Below are 25,827 nucleotides of genomic sequence, written 5' to 3'. Positions count from 1 at the left end.
TACCAGTCTAAGCTTTGCTATGCAGGGATTGCAAAAGGCTGATACCAGGTCAAAATCATGTAAACTGCTAGCATTAAAGACAGTACAATTATGTAATAATGAATGCAGAGCCGCATTCCTCTGCAGATGTTTACTGGTTCACCGGCCGACAGGTCGGTCCATTGCCTCACCGGCCGACAGGTCGGTCCATTGCCTCACCGGCCGACAGGTCGGTCCATTACCTCACTGGCTGCCAGGTTGGTCCATTGCCTCACCGGCCGACAGGTCGGTCCATTGCCTCACCGGCCGACAGGTTGATCCATTGCCTCACGTTGGTCCATTGCCTCACCGGCCGACAGGTCGGTTCTTTGCCTCACCGGCCGACAGGTCGGTCTTTTGCCTCACCGGCCGACAGGTCGGTCTTTTGCCTCACCGGCCGACAGGTCGGTCTTTTGCCTCACCGGCCGACAGGTCGGTCCTTTGCCTCACCGGCCGACAGGTCAGTCCATTGGCTCACCGGCTGACAGGTCGGTCCATTGCCTCACCGGCCGACAGGTTGGTCCATTGCCTCATGTTGGTCCATTGCCTCACTGGCTGCCAGGTTGGTCCATTTCCTTCAATACTTTAAGTTCCCATTCTCGGACAAGCAAATCAGGAAAGTCGGTCGAAACTTCTCATTAAAGCAATAAATTACAATAAAGTGCCAAGGACTCAATCGAGAGTACAATGAGGTCAATAGTCGGTCTACACATATCAGGACACTTCAAGCCTCAAAAATGTCTGAAGTGGATTATCCAGCAAAATTCGTAGACCAACTGTTGATCTCATTGTACCCTTGAGTCCTTTGCACTGCATGGTATTTTATTGCTTTGCAGGCCCTTTTGGGCCATTTTTAATATGAGATTTTGTAATAAAATGTAAATTTTAATGGATTTGGTTTACTGATCTTGATTTTCACTATCAGAGGCATAATCAAAGTCCCTACTATTTACATTTTGGTACACAATTTATGATTTTGGGATGAAGCCTTCTATAGTGCGACGAAAGTAGTGTATGATCTTAGAACTTCAACTATATCCCTTTGGGCATTTGTATACTTTTAAAAGCCTCACATAACTCAGAGTCACAGACTTTGTCATTTTCCCTGCTGCACGCCCCTGATACACCTCTGGAAAGAGATCCATTTCTCCAAGCGCTTACCCTGTTATTAGCCAGGCTTTGATGACCTCCCAGGTCCTGTCGGCTGCCTGATAGCTGGAAAGAGGAAAAAAAAGCACAAACACTTAGCCAAATTGTAAATACATTAACCTGTTCATTTAAAGGCAAGGCTGGATTTTTCATCATCGGAACCCGTAGACACACAACCTTTGACACACAAACACCTCTTACAAAGAACATTTTATTTTCTTTGTTGGTCCTAAGAGGGCTTAGGCTAGTATGACAAAGTGCAATAATATGAAATAATGTAAAACAGAGCGTATGTTAGGTGACTGCATTCTCCCCTGGAAAAAAAAAAAATCTGTGGGCAATACAGGGAAAGTCGCCACTTTGTATCTACCTATAGGCACAAACCTACAATGCCTAATGGTAAATCTGGCCATGTCTAACCACTTGTCTACTGAAGCAATTTTTTAATTTTTACACACATTAAAATCTGCATTTTTTGCTAGCAATTACTTAAATAAACCCCAACATTTTCTGAAAGCAGAGACCCTGGAGAATAAAATGGTGGTAGTTGCAAACTGTTGTTGCACAATATTTGCACAAATATTAATTAATTGTACATTTTCAGAAGCAAATACAGTAAAATACATTTTAATGCAAACAAAATTACACCTTATTTTTTGGTAAAATGTAAAAGATGGGGTTTGCGTCGAGTAAACATGTCAAGCCTAAAATCGCAAAAAATGATGGTACCTGAAATTGTCCAGAAGTGACAATTTAAAAACCTTTACAGGTTAGATTCAGTTTAGTTTAAACCATTTTACCAGCTGGGCTGCAGACATTGTAGGAGGCCAGAGCCATCAGAAAGGGTAAGTAAGGACCTGCTGGAAGTGGGGGGACGGAGGGACGCAGATCTTTGTACTGAAGAGGCTAGGTAGGCATAGATGGAATTCTTTTTTTCAAGTCTATGACACATTAATGAACAAGCACAGGCTTCCCGACACAGATTTTTTTTCCAGCTGGTTTGCAGACATTGTAGGAGGCCAGAACTATCAGAAATGGTAAGTATGGACCTGCTGGAAGGGGGGACCCATATCTTTGTATTGAGGAGGCTAGGGAGGCATAGAGGGAATTCTTTTTTGGAGGCATAAGCAAGTCTTTGGGGCGTTAATGAGCAGGCACAGGCTGCCTGACATTAGATTTCCACCAGCTGGACTGGAGACATTGCAGAAGGCCAGAGCCATCAGAAACCAAGTATGAACGGGAGGGACCTGGATCTTGTATTGAGGAGGCATAGAGGGAGTTCTTTTTTCAAGTCTATGGCCTGTTAATGAACAAGAACAGACTGCCTGACACTAGATTTTTCCCAGTTGGACTGCAGACATTGTAGGAGACCAGAGCCATCAGAAATGGTAAGGACCTGCTGGAATGGGAGACCCAGATCTTTGTATTGAGGAGGCTAGGGAGGCATAGAGGGAATTCTTAAGTCTCTGGAGCGTTAATAAGCAGGCACAGGCTGACTGACACTAGATTTCCACCAGCTGGACTGCAGACATTTCAGAAGGCCAGAGCCATCAGAAATGGTAATTATGGACGGGAGGGACCTGGATCTTGTATTGAGGAGGCATAGAGGGAGTTGTTTTTCAAGTCTATGGCCTGTTAATGAACAAGAACAGACTGCCTGACACTAGATTTTTACCAGTTGGACTGCAGACATTGTAGGAGGCCAGAGCCATCAGAAATGGTAAGTATGGACCTACTGGAAGGGGAGACCCAGATCTTTGTATTGAAGATGGTAGAAAGGCGTTGAGGGAATTTTTCTTCAAACCTTTTCATGTACTTTAGGAGAAAAGCACATATGCTTCAGAACCTGTTTTCTTTTGTCTCCTATGCAGAAGCTCAGCCTCCATCTGATAACATCCCCACCCCCGTACTCCCCCATTTCTTCCCTTTTAGATGACTGCTTAGAGACTGGTTTTGCCAGAGCAAAACCATATGTCATCCTTTAACTTCACAGAAGCAAAGCAGAGAGCAGCTTTCAAGAGAATAACATTCCAAATGAAGTGTCTTTACTACATTTATTTTACAGGGACTGTAATTTGATGCTTTCCGTGATCTCTCTACTTCATGTAGATTTGATATAATAAGATAATGAATGCATTAAAATTATTATTATTCCATCCATGCCACTGAAAATGTTTTATGTCAGTGATGGATATACTGTGAGGTCAAGGCCTATATGAGACCTGGCTGTACAGAGAGAGAGCAGCACACACAATAATAGGATCAGACGGTTTAGGACAATGTAGTTATAGCTTAGCTATTAACATTCGAATTTTTATTTTAGGTAAAAAAAAAAAAAGTTTTTATTTTTGGATTGAATAGTTTGTGCAGCATTCATCTGCATAATCAAAAGCAGGCCTAGTATGGACAATGCTGTGAAAGGGAAAAGGCGTTTTTTTTTAATTCTATTTGTGTGATCAAAAGCTTTTGGCGTTTGCAATAAAAAAATAAATAAATAAAAAGTTAAAAAAACTTACTCTGTGAACATTAGGTGAACTTAGACTCCTTCGATGTAGCTTTCCTTTCCCTGATAATTGCTCCTTCACTGCCACCTCCTGGAAGGGTAAAAAGTAATTTGCGAAAAAAGTTTAAAATAAACTCTGTTGTCTTTTAAAAGGCAATTTGAACAAATGGACAATTAACTTAAACTTGCCATAGTACTAGCCTGAAATGCATCTATCTGCATGCTTTTATGGGAATTTTCAAAAAACGGTGCCTGGCCTGGCCCAAAAGTTTTTATAGCTTGCCAAAAGCTGCTAAATATCTCTTCCCTCTTTTTCTTCCATAGCCCTACCCATCTCTCCTATATGTTCCACCTCTCCTCCATTTGTCCTTCTCTCTTCCCATAACCTCAAAGTCATCCTCTACTCCTTACCCAATTTCCCCACCCTGCCCCCTTTCCTTGATCTATGTTACATACACCCAGTTTAGATAAGGATCTTAGTGCTCTTCTTTTTCCTCTCTACACTTATTACCCAGAATGCTTTGGTGACATGGGACCTACTCTTTGGTATTTATGATAGGTCATTATATCTTTTTGTATTCTGTTCATCTTCCATTGTCTCCGAACATGATAAAGATTTTTTTTTTTTTTAAAAAGGTAAATATTTTTTAAAACTACAGCCACCACTCCTATTACAGAGGAGCTACAGTCCCCCCGAAAAAATAAAAGTTAACAGTGATCCAGCGATGTCGTCACCCGAGCCGATTCTTCAATTGGCTTCAGGTGCCGGTGTTCTCTCAAAATAGCCAACTCGTCAGAAACGCCAACTACTTAACTTCCAGTTATTATTATTATTATTTAAGGTACTTATATAGCGCCGTCAATTTACGCAGCACTTTATATATACATTGTACATTCACATCAGTCCCTACCCTCAAGGAGCTTACAATCTAAGGTCCCTAACTCACATTCATATACTAGGTCCAATTTAGACAGTAGCTAATTAACCTAGCAGCATGTCTTTGGAGCGTGGGAGGAAACCGGAGCACCCTGAGGAAATCCACGCAGGCACAGGAAGAACATGCAAACTCCAGGCAGGTAGTGTCATGGTTGGGATTCGAACCAGCGACCCTTTTTTACTGCTAGGTGAGAGTGCTACCCACTATACCACAGTGCAAACGAATACAAACGAAATGAAACACAGGCAAACTAATAGAGTCTGATGCACGATATTATGAGTGGAGATTGTTACGTCGCTCCAATACTAGCCAACAAAATGGCCGCCGCTGAGGTGGCGGCAACTTTGTCCTCATTAGCCGCTGTGCTGTCAAAACAGCTAAATCTTCTTGCACTGGACAACTATTCGGTTGCCGGTGTTGTGTCCAAACAGCAAATTTGTCGAAATCTCCAATTACTGATGGTTTAAAGAAACCAGAAGTGACGTGGTTGGAGTTTCTGACCAGTTGGCCAATTTGATAGAACATCGGCATCTCTAGTAAGGGAAACAAAGTGAAGACCTGTGATGTGTCCCAGAAGACTGCAGGGGAAGGAAGAGAGGGCTGAACTTCAGGCTCAGATCGCCACAGTGATCTGAGCCGTAAGTGGGAGTGGGTACCTGCCAAGACCAGGGTACCCACTCCCCACCCTCCCAAAAAGTGCCAAATGTAGCAGTAGAAGGGGGGTATGCAAACAAGCGGAGCTTGCCCTTTTGGGTGGAACTCCACTAAGATCAGCTTTTACTTTTGGTTGGAGTAGAGAAAAGTTAGAACCCCTGTCACATTTTCATTGTTGCCTGTGCCTTCATTGTGGAGGCTGACACTCTGTATTTGTCTCGGTGACCATCGCCACAAGTGGAAAATCCCAAAATTTGGGGTTTTCACAGAAATACAAGTGAAATCTTCAGCCATTGTTCCAGTGACAGCTAAGAGGGGACAACTTCTTATTTTGGAGAGATTTCTTCTTCACTTCCTGTCACATTTATGATAGGAACTCTTAATTAAACACAAATGGCAAAAAAAATTAAAAACTGACTGGCCAAAGATATATCTGTGGAGGTTCTCATTGCTCCAGGTCACGGTATATCTAGTAGTTACTCACAATCAGCTTCACTTGTTCTGTAATGTTAAAGACGTTTCGTAGCTTATCCAAGCCACATCTTTAGTTTCGTAGCTTATCCAAGCCACATCTCTTCCAATGAGTGTCATTTATAAAGACACCTTAAAACACCTTAATCAAATCACCATAGAATGTGTCAAGGCAGATGTTGAGTATCTAAGAACATGGTGGTAGGTGTGAAAGTTGTGGAACCGCCACGTTCCTGATAGTTAATACATAGATATACTTTAGACCTTTGTGAAGGCTAAACACACAAAAGGTTCCAGAACGATATTGGGGGGGAAATGTATTGGCCCCCTCTGTACCTGAGGTCTGTTTTTGTGCTCCAGTTATGGGTGGCAGTAGATGCATGTGTTACATATTCATGAGAAATAGCATCTACCTTTTAAAGCCAAAATCTGGGCCAAAAAAAGCTTTCCTATGCAGTGGGGCTGTGCCTTCACTGCATGGGTCAACCGTAGCTTTTTGTCTAAGAGATTAAAGAAAGCCTATACTTACCGGAACCTCTGCAAATGGAACTCCCCACCATCCAGCGGTGGACTGTTCCTGAGATCCTCATGTCCAGAGTAGTTTTATGGGAGTGATGTCAGGAACAGTTCACCGAACAAGACCGCTAATCCCCCGGGGGGGGGGAATAGGCGAGACAGAGCCACCTACACAGGAAGGTACAAGAGCCAGGTAGGAGTAGAGTAGAGATGCAAGGTAGCTTTTGGTGGAGGGGGGGAGTTTGGAATTGGGTTTGCAGAGTGTTCACTATGCATATAGCGCACCCCTAAAAATTCTGCACTCTGTACATCACGCACCCCTGAACTCTGCACTTAGTACGTAGCGTATTTTTGAACCCTGCACTCTACGTAGCGCACCCCTGAACTCTTCCCCCTATATGTAGTGTAATCCCTAACTCTGCACGTATGTAGCACACCCCAGATACAACTGGCCCTTTGAGGGCAACCATACTGCTAATGCGTCCCACGATGAAATTGAATTTGACATTCCTGTTTTACCCAGTAGCACAGTCATGCTGGGAAGGGAAAGGGTCTTCCCTAAATAGTTACTACAAGGTTGGAAGAGCACAGTCTAAAATGTCTTTGTATGATGTAGCGTTAACAGTACCCTTCATTGGAAACACCTGAACTAAAAAAATTTAGAGGAAAGACCGCATACTTTGGTCTATATATAGGTGTGACGGTCAGGAGCTCACAATCTTTTGGCCATACAGTGCATCATGATTAGATGTTGGCTTTGGCATAGGGTGGAGTGATGGCCATCTTGAATGCTCACTAGTAATCTTTGAGGAAGCAGGACAGAGAGTTAACCTACAGAAATAACGAAAGTGGTACTAGTCAACTTTAGTTGCTTTTTTAATGCTACAGCAAGCTCTCAGACATTTTATTAATTTAACGTTTAGGAAATGCAATTCTGCATCAATAAACACCTCCACTAAGGTCCTCTGTATTTGGAGCCCAGTCAGAAGCTCAATGCGAGTCACAGACTGGGTCCCATATCTGTAATTAGTTGAGAAACAGGCCACATGTTAATGGATGCTCAGTTGTCAGGCAGGCCGGAGATGAGACAAGTATCATTGTGATCTCGGCAGGACGCCAGCTCTGACTCAAGCCTGGATGTAAAATGCTGTTTCCTGACGCAGGTTAAAAGGAGGAAATGCCCTTTATGTGGATATAAAAAGTAATGAATACATTTTCACAGCAGGTGAGAGAGAGGCAGGGATCCTGGGCTCCCGATGTAAAGCAATATTCTAAAGCTGTTGAAATTTCAGCCACCTCATAGAATCCAATAAAAAAAAAAAAAAAAGCGTTAGTGTGTTTAGAATGCTTTATAATAACATTCAAATCTGAATATGTACAATATGACTGCTTAAAAGTCAACCCAACTGAAAACTGACATTTTCTTTTTGCATGGTCAGTGGCTGTATAAATCTTTTTAAAGACAGATAAAAAAATCCCCATTCCATGGATATGAAGTGAAATGATGGAACAAAGCGGCTGTCAGAGAAAACCATTCTGTGGCCTTGTGGGAGGGGCAGTTATATGTCACACCCACCAGCTCTACGCTCGATTGCCAGGTTTTCTCTCCTGTGTGAGGCCACTTGCATGCAGCCAGCACCTCAACCACTCCGTCTCCAGGCGCTGCCCTAAATGGCCTGCCTCCGTGCTTCTCTGTATTTGAGCAACATGTCACATGCTCGCAGCCGGACCCCTTCTATTCTCTAGCAACGTTTCTATTGTGTACCTGTGTCTCCAGTGATCCACACCATTTCCTAGTGTGTATCCCAGCCTGCTTCCAGCCTGCTTCCAGCCTTGTGTTCCCAGTGTCTCCCAGCCGGCTTCCAGCCTTCTGTTCCAGTGTCCCCCAGCCCGCTTCCAGCCTTGTGTTCCCAGTGTCCCCCCGCCTGCTTCCAGCCTTGTGTTCCCAGTGTCCCCCAGCCCGCTTCCAGCCTTCTGTTCCCAGTGTCCCCAGCCTGCTTTCAGCCTTGTGTTCCCAGTGTTTCCCACAGCCTTCTTCCAGCTTTGTGTTCCCAGTGTCCCCCAGCCCGCTTCCAGCCTTGTGTTCCCAGTGTCCCCCCGCCTGCTTCCAGCCTTGTGTTCCCAGTGTCCCCCAGCCCGCTTCCAGCCTTCTGTTCCCAGTGTCCCCAGCCTGCTTTCAGCCTTGTGTTCCCAGTGTTTCCCACAGCCTTCTTCCAGCTTTGTGTTCCCAGTGTCCCCCCGCCTGCTTCCAGCCTTGTGTTCCCAGTGTCCCCCCGCCTGCTTCCAGCCTTGTGTTCCCAGTGTCCCCCCGCCTGCTTCCAGCCTTGTGTTCCCAGTGTCCCCCCGCCTGCTTCCAGCCTTGTGTTCCCAGTGTCCCCCCGCCTGCTTCCAGCCTTGTGTTCCCAGTGTCCCCCAGCCTGCTTCCAGCCTTGTGTTCCCAGTGTCCCCCAGCCCTCTTCCAGCCTTGTGTTCCCAGTGTCCCCCAGCCTGCTATCAGCCTTGTGTTCCCAGTGTCCCCCAGCATGCTTCCAGCCTTGTGTTCCCAGTGTCCCCCAGCATGCTTCCAGCCTTGTGTTCCCAGTGTGCCCCCGCCCGCTTCCAGCCTTGTGTTCCCAGTGTCCCTCAGCCTGCTTCCGGTGTCCCCAAGCCAGCTTCCAGCCTTGTGTTCCCAGTGTCCCCCAGCCTGCTTCCAGCCTTGTGTTCCCAGTGTCCCCCAGCCCGCTTCCAGCCTCGTGTTCCCAGTGTCCCCCAGCCCGCTTCCAGCCTTGTGTTCCCAGTGTCCCCCAGGCCGCTTCCAGCCTTGTGTTCCCAGTGTCCCCCAGCCTGCTTCCAGCCTCGTGTTCCCAGTGTGTCCCAGTCTGCTTCCAGCCTTGTGTTCCCAGTGTGTCCCAGTCTGCTTCCAGCCTTGTGTTCCCAATGTTCCCCAGCCCGCTTCCAGCCTCGTGTTCCCAGTGTCCCCCAGCCTGCTTCCAGCCTTGGGTTCCCAGTGCCCCCCAGCCTGCTTCCAGCCTTGTGTTGCCAGTGCCCCAGCCTGCTTCCAGCCTTGTGTTCCCAGTGTGTCCCAGCCTGCTTCCAGCCTTGTGTTCCCAGTGTGTCCCAGCCTGCTTCCAGCCTTGTGTTCCCAGTGTGTCCCAGCCTGCTTCCAGCCCTGTGTTCCCAGTGTGTCCGAGCCTTGTGTTCCCAGTTTGTCCTAGACTGCTTCCAGTCATGTGTTCCAGCCTGCTTCCAGCCTTTTGTTCCCAGTGTGTTGCAGCCATGAGTTCCCAGTGTGTTGCAGCCTGCTTCCAGCCATGTGTTTCCAGTGTGTCGCAGCCTTGTGTTTCCAGTGTGTCGCAGCCTTGTGTTCCCAGTGTGTTTCAGCCTATTTCCAGCCTTGTGTTCCCAGTGTGTCGCAGCCTGCTTCCAGCCTTGTGTTCCCAGCAGCCACTCTGCCCTTAATGTGAGCAGATTCCCTAGTTGGATAAATCAAACCATCAAAGTACACCCAGATCAAGGAGAATTTTTCGTGGCTTTATCGATAATCCACTTTTTCCTGCATATCTGTACTACAAAGCCACATAATGCTGGTGTGTTGACGGTTCTGACAATCATATGGAGGCCATGAAAGTGGATTAATACCACGTGCAATGTCATTAAATCTTGAAGGTCACCTACCAGGTTGAAACTGGCTATACAAAGCTCAGATTTCAGCCAAATACTGTGAATTAGACGAATTTGAACAATGGATGGCCCTGCTCACACCACCCAGCTTGACATCCATATTCTGACAGCCCTGGGAACATTAGTCAGTAGTGGGAGATTTAGCCATCCATGCTGTGGATGATTAGTTTTTTTTTTATTATTTAGTAGCCTTGATGAAGTCCTTTTGGCCTGTGAAACGTGTTGGCTGTTTTTACGTGGTCAGATTAAGAATTCTCTAAATTGAAAGTTTTTGGGCTCTCTCCTCATCCATAGTATGAGCCAGTGAGCATTTAGGGTACCGGCAATGTGGAGGACCTGTTCTGCATGCACGCACCATTTGCACAAAACATTTTCTTTTTTTAATTGTCCTAACTTGGATTTGACTATTGTAATTATATTGTATAGATATGATTAGAGATTGTATAGTGATATGAGATGAATGCCTTTCTAATGAAGATAGGAAAAGCTGCCTTTTGGTCTTGCATGGATACAGTTGATAGATTTTCTAACCTCTGCCTACTATATATAAAAAAAGCCTTTATGTATAATTTTTTACCACATTTACATTCATACCAAGCTGTCCGGCAAAAGTGTCAGTTACAGGGGTTGGTACAAACCAGAGAACACCGACAGGGGTGCTTACAATGGTTTACACCAGTGGTGGTCCATTTACTAGATGTAAGGGGCCTCAACTAAGACCTCTGACATCGCAAAGGGTCCACACACTATATTCAATATATGTTGTGCTACAAAAAAGGGGTCTCCAAACTGCGGCCCGAGGGCTAGATCTGGCCCGTTGCATGCGTTATCTGACCCTTGAGGCACTATACCTCCTAATGACATGAGTCGCTATTCCTCCCACTGACACCAACAATGGGGTACAATTTCTTCCACTAATACCAATGATGGGGCACTACTCTTCCTCCTACTGACCACCAACCCTGAGGCTATGTGTATTCTCACCAATGCTGGGAAACTTTTTACCCCCACTGGCCACAATCCGGCCCCCCTAAAGTCTGAAATACAGTAAACTGGCCCTTGGAGCTTGAAGACCCCTGCTACAGAGCATTGTCAGAGACTGAAGACACTGCTGTAGATGGGGGGGGGGGGGGCATGCTACAGGTGTAGTGAAGACTGGAGATATGGTGCAGGAGACTGTAAGAGACTGGGAATATGTAACATAACTGCCATTACATTATCTTTACAAAATAATGCTTCCATAGTTTTCATGGCCGCACCGTAAGTACCAAAGGGCTGCATAAGGGTATCCGGTAAATGGAAAAAATACCTGCTGCCACTGCCTAATGTGTTAGCTAGTTTTGCACTTTCATATGTTTGTCCTTTATTTAAAGTCCATTAAAAACTACAAGTTCATCTAAGGGCTCATGCAGATGCACTAGCTGAGTCTGTTCACCATTATTTCCAGCGCATTTCCTCCACCCGGGCAGCCCATACGCTGTATTTGTGTTTTTGATAACACCGCTATATACAAGAGCACAGTGGCGCAAGCCATTCATGTCATCAACAGGCTGAAAACTGCACCCGGGCTGCCCGTGTGAAGGAAATGCGTTGGGAATTATGGTGAACGGGCTCTGCCGGCCCATGTGCAATAGCCCAGAGGGTAAATTTTACTTCAGAATAAACAGCGTTGTCACCCTGTTAAAAGTGTAAAAAATAATGTCTCTACTCGCAGAATCAACGGGTATTAAAAATATGTTACAGGGAAGACTTAGAGAAACTACAAAAAGTTCTACTTTAACATTATCAATGTATAATACTACAATGTTTTGAGCTTTATTTTATCATATCTCCACGGAAGAACACGGTTTATAAAACGTTAAAGATTAGTTCACAATCCAGTTACACAACCTACAAAAGTAATTTCACATTTCCTTTGCATTCACATTAAACAGGAGACAAATACATTATCCAGGTTACTTTGCATGCACCTAGATAACACGTTGGTAGGATATTAACACTGTAGAAAGTACAGAAATGTGCAAAAAGAAAAATTAGCTCATAAAAAAAAGCTATGACATGCAGTCACCCTGGTTGAAATGGGCAAGACAGATTTTCCCGTCTTCTAGCCCAGAGCCAGAAGGGAGGAAATCCCATATGATGATACCCCTCAAATCCTCTAAATGGATATGTGAGGTGGAGATGGTCATCTGATAACTTGGTATGAGGTAGTTATGGCAGCAGCAGATCAGATATACAGCCATTGGACCCTCAGTCCTGAAATAATTGAGGAGTGACTTGTGTCCGTTGAGACCCCCGGTTCAATTAATCCATACATATTAAGTTTTGGATGGAATAATACTTTAATACCAAAGCCCTTCCCAAACAATGGACAGCCAATTTAAGGTCGGTTTAAGGTCTACAGGATGCAAATATAGAGAAGAAAGTCGGCTTTCTTTGGGAGTGTTTGCTCGGTAATCTTTAACTCCGATAACTCACTAAATCAATGAGCTTGCATATTTTATATAAAACAGCTAATATATATTTTTTTTTTCACAGAAAATACTTAAAGGTCTCCAGAGACTCTAGGATAGCTTTTCTCAACCAGGGTTCCGTGGAACTCTAGGGTTCCTTCAGAAATTGCGTGAGGTTTCTTGAATAATGAGCAATTTCTACCCCTCAGATAATTAACCACTGACCGCAATGATCTTTTTTTTAGCTATCTGTAAGGAACACAATATTCCGACCACCAATGTAGGAAGCATTCTCCTTACTGACCACCACATTAGGGTATCATGAGCTGTAGATATGGTATTTTTTGGAAGGGTTTCCCAGAGAAGTGAAATTTATTTCGGGGGTTCCCCCATGTTGAGAAAGGCTGCTCTAGGATATTTGCACAGCAAAAAGACTGCTGCCATTTGATGCCTGCACACCTACTAAAATAGATCAACATTAGGATCCACTATTTGAGGTCAACGACGCAGAATTATTATGTCTGTTCGAATAAACTTTACAATTCCACCATGGTTTCATAGCAAGCTGTCCAGTACAGTTGAACAGAGATCTTTCTTTTTTAGTTTTTTAGTTTTTCTCCAAGTTGTCCAGTTTTTGGTCACAATAAAATAAGTTTGGCAATTGAGGTTACAATGACGCTGCACCCAATTGCTCAATCATTGGCCAAGAAACAGATCAAATCGTCTGGACCAATAAGCTTTGTATTCATCAAGCTGTCTAGTACAATCGAACAGACATGGTTCTTTTCTAGAAGAGTCCATTTTTTCTCTAAGTCATCCAGTGTTTTGTCACAATAAAAGAAGTTCTTCATGTTCAGCTGTTGAGGTTAAAATGATATTGCACTGAATTGCTCAATCATTGGGCAAGAAAAAGTAAGCTTTGTATTAAATCGTTCAATACAACCAAACAGACATGGTTCTTTAAAGAGTCCAGTTTTTCTCCAAGTTATCCAGTGTTTTGTCACAATAAAATAAGTTCTTTGTGTTTGGCTGTGAGGGTTAATTGGATGCTGCACCCAATTTCCCAATCATTGGCCAAGAAACAGGTCAACTCGCTTGGACCAATAAGATTTGTATTTAACAAATTGTCCTGTACAATCCAATAGAGATGGTTCTTTCTAGAAGAGTCTAGTTTTTCTCCAAGTCATCCAGGGTTTGTTCACAATAAAGTAAGTTCTTCATGTTCGGCTGTTGAGGTTAAAATGATGTTGCACTGAATTTCTCAATCACTGGCCAGAAACAGGTCAACTCGCCTGGACCAATAAGCTTTGTATTCATCATTGTCTCGTAAGGGGCTACTGCTGCGTGGTGCCAGTCTGAAATTCTCTTGTGGGATCTTTAGATCATCCCAGCTTTGCTGGAACAAGCTAGGTGGAGCTGACGCTCTTCTGCTCTGTTCCCATCTGATGGAGGGAAAGTCAGATTGCTGTTTTGTGTTACGTCTGGGCTGTGTCTTCTCGCTCATGGCCCCAGACTTGCCTTCATCCAAGCGGCATGGATAGCGATATCCTCTGCCTATAGGGCAGAACGCCTGTAGGAGAGGTGGAGTGAAAAGTGTTAAAGAGATTCTCCAGAATGCCGTTAAAGCTTTTTCCACATATTCACAGAGAGATGCAGGCAACTTACAGCCTTCAGCTCATTAACTTCTAAGGGAAAGTGAAGGGCTGTTTGAAATGCTGAAACTTTATCTGCGACCATGCTGAGATGACCTACTTGTAAAAAGGAGCTACTGCTATAGATTATCACAGAGCTAAATAGGTGTCTAAGTCGGCAAATTCACCAATATCCAGTCTGTCTCAGCATTGGTTGATTTCAGATAAGGCCTCTGATTTCACAAAGCCCTCAGCCCTAACATGAAGTTAATGAGTTGTTAGTCACTTAAATGTGACTTCTGTAGGCGGAAAGAGTTTAACTCTAGTTCCTGGAGAACCACTATAACATCTTCTGGCACCCTACTCTATGGTGGACAAAATACAGATCTGGTCCGAGGAGTCCTACAATAACATAGGACTAAGCCTACTCTATGGCTCCAATAAAAAAAAAAAAAAGTCCAGTATGCAAGAAACAACTATTCTGGGCACCACTATAGACAGATCTGTGGCAGAATCTCTATAACACATTCCTGGGGTTTTATGCAGACGAGTACCAACACAAATCCTTACAATTGGCATAACAGAAAGAGGTTTGACTGAAGAACTTTCTGGATCATGTCCAACACTTTGAGTCTCTGCAGAAACTTTTTCTTTTTGGTCTTCAACTTTATACATGTGAATAAAATATGCATACCCCAATGGGTGAACCGGAGAAGATGAACAGCAGTGAGCGTCGGAATGATACAGTTTCAATAGTTTGAATTAATGTACCAAGTTTTGTGTGCAAATGGCTGTAGAATTAAAATGGAATTCAAATTTATGGCGTTTGCTTTGGAAGACATGAAGACTTCAAATTCAAAACTAGTCTGTGCTGTTCTTAAGGCTAAACTCGAAAAAGCTAAACACACTGATGATTTGTCTACCAAAAGGATATGTATTTTCTGTTTACCTAGTTATATTTATACAGCTCTGTCATGTAGCACAGCCCTGTCTGCCAAGTCACTGCTGGGGAGGAAGAACAACGGAAGCTGAGTCGCTGAGTCACTGATGAAAAGGGGGAAGAAGGGGGAGCTGAGCTGCTGAGTCACTGACGAGAAGGGAGAGCTGAGCTACTGAGTCAGAGGAAAGCAGGGAGAGCTGAGCTTCTAAGTCATTGATGAGAGGGGAAGCTGTGGAGTCACTGCTGGGAGAGGTAAGAAGAAAAGCTGAGCTGAGTCACTGACCAGGTGGGGGAAGAAGGGGGAGCTGAGCTGGTAAAAGGGAAAGCAGGGAGAGCTGAACTATTGGGTCACTGATGAGAGGGGGAGCAGAGAGAGCTGAGCTGCTGAGTCATTGATGAGAGAGGAAAGAAGGGGGAGCTGAGCTGCTGTTTCAATGAGGGGGGGGGGGAAGCAGGAGGGTTTGAGCTGCTGAGTCACTGACAAGAGGGGGGGAGCTGCGCTACTGAGTCAGGGGAAAGCAGGGAGAGCGGAGCTGCTATGTCACTGATGGGGGGGGGCTGAGGTGTTGAGTCACTTGCTGGGAGGGGGAAGCAGGGTGAGCTGAGCTGCTGAGTCACTTGCTGGGAGGGGGAAGCAGGGTGAGCTGAGCTGCTGAGTCACTTGCTGGGAGGGGGAAGCAGGGTGAGCTGAGCTGCTGAGTCACTTGCTGGGAGGGGGAAGCAGGGTGAGCTGAGCTGCTGAGTCACTTGCTGGGAGGGGGAAGCAGGGTGAGCTGAGCTGCTGAGTCACTTGCTGGGAGGGGGAATCAGGGCGAGCTGAGATGAGCTTCTGAGTCACTTGCTGGGAGGGGGAAGCAGGGCGAGCTGAGATGAGCTGCTGAGTCACTTGCTGGAAAGGGGGGAAGCAGGGTGAGCTTAGCTTCTGAGTAACTTGCTGGGAGGGGGAAGCAGGGCGAGCTGAGATGAGCTGCTGAGTAATTTGCTGGGAGGGGGAAGCAGGGCAAGCTGAGATGAGCTTCTGAGTCACTTGCTGGGAGGGGGAAGCAGGGTGAGCGTAGCTGCTGAGTGACTGCTGGGAAAAGGAGCAGGGTGAACCAAGCTGCTGAGTCACTGCTGCAAATGGGGAGCAGAGCAAGATGAGCTGCTTAAACAAAAGCACATCTTTCTGCTGTACAGGTTGAGGAAGAATTACCCCACAATGCATTGAGGGTTGTTTTAGGCTGGGTTCACACTTAATATAGATGCGGCTCACAGCAGAGGGCCGATGCGTCCCCGTTCTCCTTCCTAGGGACGAATCAGGCCCAAATTTTTGAATTCGGACTTGAAACAAAGCCATACACACAGGACCTCTGTGCAATGCGCTCCGCTGCTGCCCCAGAGATGTTTGAACCGGCTCCAGTGAGAGATGGTCACAATCTCCTGTCATGCAAATTGGATGTGGGCAAACCCGCATCCAATTCGCATAAGTGTAAACCTAGCCCTAAAGCCTATTTAACACTTTGATTGTCCACACTAAAGTTCATTCTATAAGTTGCCTACTGACAGCTGATAAAAGGCAGAAATGCATACAGTGGGGAAGGAAGCAACTTTATGCTTAATTCTTTACCTTGTTTAGGTAGGGATAATGACCCTTCGGGGGAGCCCCACTGTACTTGGGTTGGTCTGCTTTGGCAGACCCTCCAGTTGTGGGGGTCCACCTGGTTTCGGCCAGATGGACCCTTTGTCTGAGTACCTCAGTCCCTGTCTGGAGTCTAACGCCCCGGGGGATCAGGGTAAGGTCCTTCCCTAGTGGAGGACTCTATACACCCGTTGCACGTTTTTGTGTTTCACTCTCTATGTGTGGGCACTTTTTTTTTGGCACCGGGTGTAAGTTTTTGAGGTGTGTTTTGCATGCCACTGGCTTTTCGATAGAGAGTAATGACTATAAAAAAGTAAAGGCTTGCTAGCACTAGTTGTGACATTACATGAAGCAGATGTAGCCTGAACCATAATGTCAGGGAGCACTGGATAGGCAGCATTACAAAAGGCAGCATGTATAACTAGCATACAGCCAGAATTTTTACACACTGGGACTCTCTGTCCACAAAGTATATTGCATTGCTGCAGTGCAGAGCTTTTTATTTTTTTTTTTCATTATAACCTTGCAAAATACATAATTGACAAATAAGCAATGCATAAAGGATAACACGTACCTGACGCAGCCGGTCCAGGGTAAGGATGTTTTCTACAGCCAGAACACTCCGCAGATACTTCTCAATGTATGCTTCAGAATCCGCTGAACCGGGATCCTCTGCATTTGCTGCCAGGCGTGCCAGGGCCTCTCGGTCTTCAGAGCTTTGAGAGTCCTGAGGATAAGGAATAAAGTTATATCATTGGCTGAATTTGAGGAAATACTCTCAATCACCTCTATTTTTCATCTTCGGGCTCCAATGAGATAGGCCAAACTCCACACGTCATACACAAAAGTACCATTTGTACAATGCAAAACCTATGATTGTCCGAGGTGTATGTTACTGAGAGATGCAAAACAGCCCAACAATTGAAAACTAGGTACACAAAAACTCAACCAAGCTCTACCGCATATTTATAGGATGATAAGCTAAATAACGGTGCTCAGGCCATTGTAATTGAAAACTATGCTTGAAATAAAGAGCATTGCTTGCTGTTTTTATGTAGTATTTGGCCATTTTAAAGCCCATTTCCAGTTTTGCATTTAGCAGTTTTTTTTTGGAGATTATGCACACCCAGCTTGGCTTTATATTTATACAGAGATCTGCTTTAATGATTCCTAATTGCCTCACTTACTTGAGGTAATATTTCAGAAAAAGGATCTCCATTATCTACTATGTAGACAGAAGCGACAGAGATGTGAGCCTCCCAGCAAGAGCAACAACGCTCACCGGCACTATGAACTGCAGGAGATATCGACTAAAAAGAATCAATGAAACTTTGTATTCTGTGCATTGTGTTCAGGCAGCAGTCATCAAAAAGCCGGTGTCGGTGAAATGACAGCATAACCTTTACAGAGTAATGTTACTGGAGAGGATGGGGAGGACTGGGGACAGCAGAGACCGCACTCACCACATCAATAAGGTGTGGTGATATGTACAGTATGATATAGTGATCCCAATATGTCACCTTGGACACGTAAAAGACACTCAACATAGAGAGTTGCATACAGCCCCGACGAGGCCCAAAATTTTCCACTCAGTGATCCATTAGAGAGAGACATGAGAAAGAGATGAGAGAGAGAGAGAGAGAGAGAGAGAGAGAGAGAGAGAGAGAGAGAAAGAGAGAGAGAAAGAGAGAGAGAGAGAGAGAGAGATGAGACCAGAGAGAAGAGAGAGACCAGAGAGAGAGGGAAGACTGAGGGGAGAGAGAGAGAGAGTGACCAGAGAGAGGGAGAGGAGGGGGGAGAGAGAACGCGAGAGAGAAGAGAGAGACCAGAGAGAGAGGGAAGAGGGAGGGAAGAGACGAGATAACGAGAGAGAGACGAGAGGGAGGGGGAGAGAGAGAGAGAGATAGAGAGAGAGAGAGAGAGAAGGGAGAGAAAGGAGAGAGAGAGAGCACGAGACCTAGGAGAGAGAGAGCGCAAGAGAAGAGAGAGACCAGAGAGAGAGGGAAGAGAGCGAGACCAAGGAGAGAGCGCGAGACCAAGGAGAGAAAGAGAGCGCGAGACCAAGGAGAGAAAGAGAGCGCGAGACCAAGGAGAGAAAGAGAGCGCGAGACCAAGGAGAGAAAGAGAGCGCGAGACCAAGGAGAGAAAGAGAGCGCGAGACCAAGGAGAGAAAGAGAGCGCGAGACCAAGGAGAGAAAGAGAGCGCGAGACCAAGGAGAGAAAGAGAGCGCGAGACCAAGGAGAGAAAGAGAGCGCGAGACCAAGGAGAGAAAGAGAGCGCAAGACCAAGGAGAGAAAGAGAGCGCGAGACCAAGGAGAGAAAGAGAGCGCGAGACCAAGGAGAGAAAGAGAGCGCGAGACCAAGGAGAGAGAGAGCGCGAGACCAAGGAGAGAGAGAGCGCGAGACCAAGGAGAGAGAGAGCGCGAGACCAAGGAGAGAGAGAGAGTGAGACCAAGGAGAGAGCGAGCGCGAGAACAAGGAGAGAGCGAGCGCGAGAACAAGGAGAGAGCGAGCGCGAGAACAAGGAGAGAGCGAGCGCGAGAACAAGGAGAGAGCGAGCGCGAGAACAAGGAGAGAGCGAGAGAAAGAGCGAGACCATGACAGTGCGAGAACAAGGAGAGAGCGAGAGAAAGAGCGAGACCAAGGACAGCGCGAGAGAGAGAGAGAGAGAGAGCGAGACATGAAAAACCTAGGACTTCAAAATCCTTTACATGGACTCTTCCCCTATCCCCCTTTATATTACCCCTTAACCCTCTACAGACTGCCCCAGAGCAACCTCCCCTCCTTCCCATACAAACACAACTGCTTTGGCAATGCCAAAATGTATTTGGTGATTCCAAGAAAGCTTATTTGAATTTGAACTGAATTTGAACTTGAGTAGGAGAACGTATGGGAGATAGGAACTGGTTAAACTTGAGTAGGAGGATGTATGGGAGATAGGACCTGGTAGTCTTGTTACTCCTCTTCGGCCACATTTCACCCCATGTTCTGCCTTTTCTTTGTGTAAACAGAGGTGGCCAGACAAAGAAAACTGTAATAATGAAATGTGTTTTGGTGCTGGAATAGGCTTTTGCCACATCTCTGAACTAAAATCAGAAGTGAAAGCACATGCATATAAATATTTAACCACGTCGCAGTACTTAAAGGTTAAGGACATTAATTGGCAAAATTAAACATTTAACCGATGCTTGGTCATGTGACCAATGCCAGGGTTCTGCCACAGAATCTCAGGTGGAAAAGCAAGCTGGATTTTCCTAAACACTGATTGTGAATTTAGGGACCTTAGATTGTAACCTCTTGAGGGCAGGGACTGAATGTACAATATATATGTAAAGCGATGAGTAAATTGTTGGTGCTATATAAGTACCTGCAATAAATAGATAAATAATAAACAGACCCCAAAATACTTCATATAAGCAGAGATCAGGTAACTAATGCCTAGGCACCAGTCGCCTAGTAGGACAAAAAATAAAAAAGTCTAACATAATTACTACAGATAGACGCATGCTTTCAGTTTAAGTCGACTTTTAGACCAAATGTGCAAAAACACTAAGAATTAACTTCTTACCTCAGGAATATTGGAAACGATTTCAACAGTAACGCCACAGCTCGTAATGTTGCTCCTGTGAGACATCCTTCTTAGGAAATTCTGAGCGAAACCCTACAATAACAAAGAACAATGAAATATAAATATTAGCACATAAAACTGCAATAACAGATAAAAAGAAAAGTAAAGTATTAAACTTTTTTTTTTCGGACAGATAAGGCTTTGATTTGGTTCCTTTTAATTTATTTGCTTTTTTTTTTCATTGCGAATAAATATTTTAAAAAATCTATAAAAAAAAATGCAATTTATTGTAACTTTTCCTAATGCAATGTTTATGTGATTTGCACACCCCTATATTTTTATTGCAAAATATAATCAACAAGGTCTTATTAAAATAATATCACATAGGTGCGACCTTGATGTAACATAGTGGGATGGTAAAACTCAATGTGAATCCATGCATTTTACATTTGGGAGAGCTTTACCCCCCAAAAAATTGGGGGTAAATTATTAGCGCAACATAAAAGATAGATCAAAGTCAAGCTGAAAAGGCACAAATTAGCGCAAAGGTGATTTTCTTACAGGTTGGCAATTGCTAAACGTTTTAATATTTAAATAACATTACGTTCTCTTATGCAAGTATATTATGTGCAGTAAACACAAATGTCATCTGGATAATCAGTGTTGAGACCTGGGGATTATTATTTTTTTTGGGGGGGGATACCCGATTCAGATCCATCATCTAGCTGTGCAGCAACAGATCACTTCTAATAATGATCTATTGCTGGCTACAATCAGCCAGTAAACACAAATGTCATCCGGATCATCAGTGTTGAGACCTGGGGATTCATTTTGTAAGGGAATGGGGTGGGGGAAATACCTGATCCAGATCCATCATCCAGCTGTGCAGCAACAGACTACTTCTAATAATGATCTATTGCTGCAATCAGCCTGCAATAAATCACTAAAACAATGATCTATTGCTGCAAGGAGATGCTGGACAGAGTTGCAACAGCTCTGCCCAATCTTTTGTAGAGAGAGCGGCTATACAGTTTTTTTTTTTGTTTTGCAATTGTTGTGGACAATGACAGTATTAAACAGGTGAACATTTCAATCTTCAGGCTGAAATGCTATCTGCAGGCTTATTTTATTAGTGAAGCCACCCATGTAATGACTAAGTCATAAGTCACCTGTTCATTTGATCAAAAACTGACTGTCAATGTCCGCTGAGATTGAAAGCCACCAGCTGGGTAGCGTCAGATCATCCCTGGGGTTAAATGTCAGCATTCTCTATTTCAGATGAACAGAAGAGCCAGTGTTCTGTCGATTTGTGCCCTACGTTGAAAAGTGCCCGCGCATGCGAAGAACGGAAGGGCACTCCAGCTGATTTCCCGATCAGCTGGAGTGACGTCACCATAGCACATGTGCACATCGTAGGAGGCTTTTTTTGATGGGAGATACCATTTGGCGATTCACAATTGAATGCTATGCAAACAGCAGAGGGATACCGTATATGTCATATTGTACCTCGCTGTTGCGCCGCGAGTTTAAAGTGTGCTCAAGGTCGTGTTCTGTCTATATTGCAGGACGGGTTTGGTGTGTTGAACGGCGGGTTTTGCCTGTGTCTAAGGGCGGGTTGCAACACAGACAAATCCCACCCTTCAACACACCCACAACCTACCCTGCAACAGCGAGGCACAATATGACAACTACGGTGTCCCTCCGTTGTTTGCATTGCTTTCAATTGTGTTCATCAAATTGTATCTCCCGTCGAAAAAAGCCTCCTACAATGTGCTTGTGCTATGGTGACGTCAATCCAGCTGATCGGGAAATCAGCTGGAGTGCCCTTTCCGTTCTGCGAATGCGTGGGCACTGTTCGACGGAGGGCACAAATCGATAGAACACTGGCACCTCACTGTATTACAGTAAAGCTTGCTTTATTGAAGATCAAAAGGGAACAGGGGAAAGAACGTCCAGCACAGAAAGCTGACGCGTTTCAGCCCCTACGGGCCTAATTCAAAGTGGTTATGAATAAGGCCTGTAGGGGCAGAAACACGTCAACGCTGGATTTTATTCCCCCAGTATCGTTTGATCTTCAGTAACGCATGTCTTACTGCAATACACTAAGGTGCCAGCTCTTCCAATCACGTGAAATAGAAGTGACTTGCAGAGGCTAGGAGGGGGGCACTGGTGTAACGGTTTACTTTGTGGGATCGGGTTTCCAGAGTTGTAGCACTGTCTTTTGCACAGCTATCTATATTTGTTTTGGGTAAAGCTTTAGGGCCCATTCACAATAAAGTAGATATAAAAAGTCTACACATCCCCCCCCCTATGTTAAAACAGGTTTCGGTGATGTAAAAAAATGAGACAAGGATAAATCATTTCAGAACTTTTTCCACCTTTAATGTGACCTACAAACTCTACAACTCAGTTGAACAACCATCTGAAATCTTTTAGGTGGAGGGAAGTAAAAATAAAAAAAATAAAATATAGTTGCATAAGTGTGCACACCCTTAAACTAATACTTTGTTGAAACCCCTTTTGATTTTATTATAGCACTCAGTCTTTTTGGGTATGAGTCTATCAGCATGGCACAACTTGACTTGGCAAAATTTGCCCACTCTTCTTTTCAAAAACACTCCAAATCTGTGAGATTGCGAGGGCATCTCCTGTGCACAGCCCCCTTCAGATCACCCCACAGATTTTCAATGGGATTCGGGTCTGGGCTCTGGCTGGGCCATTGCAAAACTTTATTCTTCTTCTGGTGAAGCCATTCCTTTGTTGAATTGGTTGTATAATTTGGGTCGTCGTCATGCTGAAAGATGAAGTTCCTCTTCATGTTCAGCTTTCTAGCAGAAGTCTGAAGGTTTTTTGCCAATATTGACTGGTATTTGGAACGGTTTATAATTCCCTCTACCCTGACTAAGGCTCCTGTTCCAGCTGAAGAAAAACAGCCTAAAGCATGATGCTACCACCACCATGCTTCACGGTGGGTATGGTGTTCTTTTGGTGATGTGCAGTTTCATCCAATCTTGGTTTCATCAGACCATAACACATTTTCTCACATGCTTTTGGGAGACTTCAGATGTGTTTTTGCAAAATTTAGCTGGGCTTGGATGTTTTTCTTCGTAAGAAAAGGCTTCTGTCTTGCCACTCTACCCCATAGCCCAGACATATGAAGAATACATGAGATTGTTGTCATATGTACCACACAGCCAGTACTTGCCAGATATTCCTACAGCGCCTTTAATGTTGCTGTAGGCCTCTTGGCAGCCTCCCTGACTAGTTTTCTTCTCGTCTTCTCATCAATTTTTGGGAGCTGTCCAGTTCTTGGTAATGTCACTGTTGTGCCATATTTTCTCCACTTGATGATGACCGTCTTCACTGTGCTCCATGGTATATCTAAGGGGTCTTCAAACTAAGGCCCTCCAGTTGTTCAGCAACTAAAATTCGCATCATGCCTAGTCCTGTCTGTGAATGTCAGTTTTACAATGCCTCATTGGATGTGTAGTTCTGCAACAGCAGGAGGGCCGCAGTTTGAAGATCCCTGGTATATCTGATGCCTTGGAAACTCTGACTGATATCTTTTAACAATGAGATCCCTCTGATGCTCTGGAAGCTCTCTGTGGACCATGGCTTTTGCTGTAGGATGTGATTAAGGAAATGTCAGGAAAGACCTACTAGAACAGCTGAACTTTATTTGGGGTTAATCAGAGGCACTTTAAATGATGGCAGATGTGTACTGACTCCTATTTAATATGAGTTTGAATGTGATTGCTTAATTCTGAACACAGCTACATCCCCAGTTATAAGAGGGAGTGCACACTTCTGTAACCACATTATTTTATAGTTTTTTATTTTTACTGCCCCTAAAAGATTTCAGTTTGTTTTTCAATTGAGTTGTACTGTTTGTAGGTCACATAAAAAGATGGAAAAAGTTTTGAAATTTTTTATCTTTTTCTCATTTTTTTACATCACAGAAACCTGATATTTTACCAGGGAGACTTTAGATCCACTGTATGTGCAGTTAGCTGTGCTTTTCCTCACTGGATGAACGCAGGTAACTGCAATGTGACCCGTTAGCTTGTAGTGCTGCTCTAAGAAAGAAGGAGATTGTATATAGTCCTGCTGGTACTCAGGAATGGGGTGCTGGCTGAAAATATCTCCATCCTGTAGTGTAGAGTAGTGGTCATCAACCCTGTCCTCAGGACCCACTAACAGGCCAGGTTTGCAAGATAACTGAAATACATCACAGGTGATATCATTTGCTGCTCAGTGATTGCAGAATTCTAGTCTGCATCTCCCCAAGGTAATACTTAAAACCTGCCCTGTTAGTCGGCCCTGAGGACAGGGTTGATGACCACTGGTGTAGAGCATACACAGAAAAATCGTCACTCAACCCTATCCAGTCTATGTGGTCATCATGTGTAAGATGGCCTCAGCTTTGCACCACTCTACAAGCGACGCCCTCCGACTTGTTTTACCCCACCCACCAAGGCTTAGTCAGAGACCTCTCTGACTAAGCCCCAGTGGGTGGGGTGAAACATGTCAGAGGGAGTGGCTTGTAAAGTGATGCAAGGCTGAGGCCATCTAACACGTTAACCACATAAACTAAATAGGGTTGAGCGGTGATTTTTCTAAGCAGGTAACTGCAATGACACATAGAAAACAATAGTTTTCTAGGTGCCATATTCACACTAGAACGCTGAGTTTATGTGTGTTCCAGGATCTGTGTTAAAATGAAACGCTTGCATTTTATCTCGGAGTGATGCACATAAAAACGCACTGCACTGAAAGATCCCTCACCCACAACAATTAGGTCAGAAAAAAACATGCCTTTGAATTTAAAAAAAAAAAAAAAAAAAAAAAAAACACGATACAGAAAAATGTGCATAGATGCGCAGAGTCACACAAGACATGTGACTCCAGGCCAACAGAGAAGCATTTTTTATGTGCATTATAATGTGAACGGGTCCCAAAATATTAGCTGACAATATCAGTGTACTGCTTTTTTTTCTCCTAAATAGTTTGCACTGTTGCGCACATTTTGAAGAGACATCTGGGAAAAAATGGCTGAAGTCTTCATTCTCACCTGTCGGCTGTAGACATTGACACATATGCGCTTGCGTAGAACTAGCTGCATCTCAGCAGGGTGACTCAGCTGTACGGTCACTCTGGCAATAAGGTAAACTCTCTCATCTGCAGAGGAGCCTTTACTGAGCTGCGGGCAGTTGTGGACGGTGCAGTCCCAGGAGGCCTCTGATTTTACCTGAAAGAACAAAGCCAAAATGAACAAAGATAGGTGCAATAATTGCAATTTTGGCATTATACTTTAAAGCGGAACTAAAACACGAAAGTCAGTATTTGGAGCTGCTGACTTTGAGCTTTTTTTTTAATTATTTTTTTTACAAAAAACTGTAGCTCCCCTGTAATTCAGATTCCTGATCAGTATACATTTTCCAGGTCAGTAGAGTATAATGCGCAGTGCAGAGGTCAAAAGTACCGTATAGTGCAGGGGTCTAGAGTAAGTAACACACAGTGCAGAGCGCAGGCATAAGAAATGCATAAGTTCAAAGATCAGCAGTATGTGGCGCAGAGTGCAGGATAAAGATATGCAAAGTTCAGGGTCAGGAGTAAATAATGCAGAGTTCAGAAGTAAGTAGCACAGAATGCAGTGGCCAGGCATAAGTAATGCAGAGATCAGAGTTTAGTAGTAGGCAGCACAAAG

General features: G+C 44.5%; 1 protein-coding gene across 2 annotated transcripts in view; it reads right to left on the bottom strand.

Annotated features, from left to right (window-relative positions):
- Nucleotides 1-25,827, bottom strand: part of KIF13B (kinesin family member 13B) — a 367,935-nt gene that overhangs the window by 60,972 nt on the left and 281,136 nt on the right. The window contains exons 31-35 of one of the 2 annotated variants that reach the window (XM_073624835.1): nucleotides 25,192-25,368; nucleotides 20,121-20,213; nucleotides 17,126-17,278; nucleotides 3,684-3,761; nucleotides 1,180-1,233 (exon numbers count right to left, since the gene is read on the bottom strand). In XM_073624835.1, the coding sequence (XP_073480936.1) occupies nucleotides 1,180-1,233; nucleotides 3,684-3,761; nucleotides 17,126-17,278; nucleotides 20,121-20,213; nucleotides 25,192-25,368 (555 nt within the window). Of the gene's footprint in view, nucleotides 1-1,179; nucleotides 1,234-3,683; nucleotides 3,762-11,724; nucleotides 13,933-17,125; nucleotides 17,279-20,120; nucleotides 20,214-25,191; nucleotides 25,369-25,827 lie in introns of those variants that run through there. The other variant, XM_073624836.1, reaches the window with a different exon arrangement.

The sequence above is a fragment of the Aquarana catesbeiana genome, linkage group LG04 (assembly GCF_042186555.1).
Source record: "Aquarana catesbeiana isolate 2022-GZ linkage group LG04, ASM4218655v1, whole genome shotgun sequence".
Taxonomy (NCBI): domain Eukaryota; kingdom Metazoa; phylum Chordata; class Amphibia; order Anura; family Ranidae; genus Aquarana; species Aquarana catesbeiana.
This window is presented reverse-complemented; position numbering and strand designations above follow the sequence as displayed.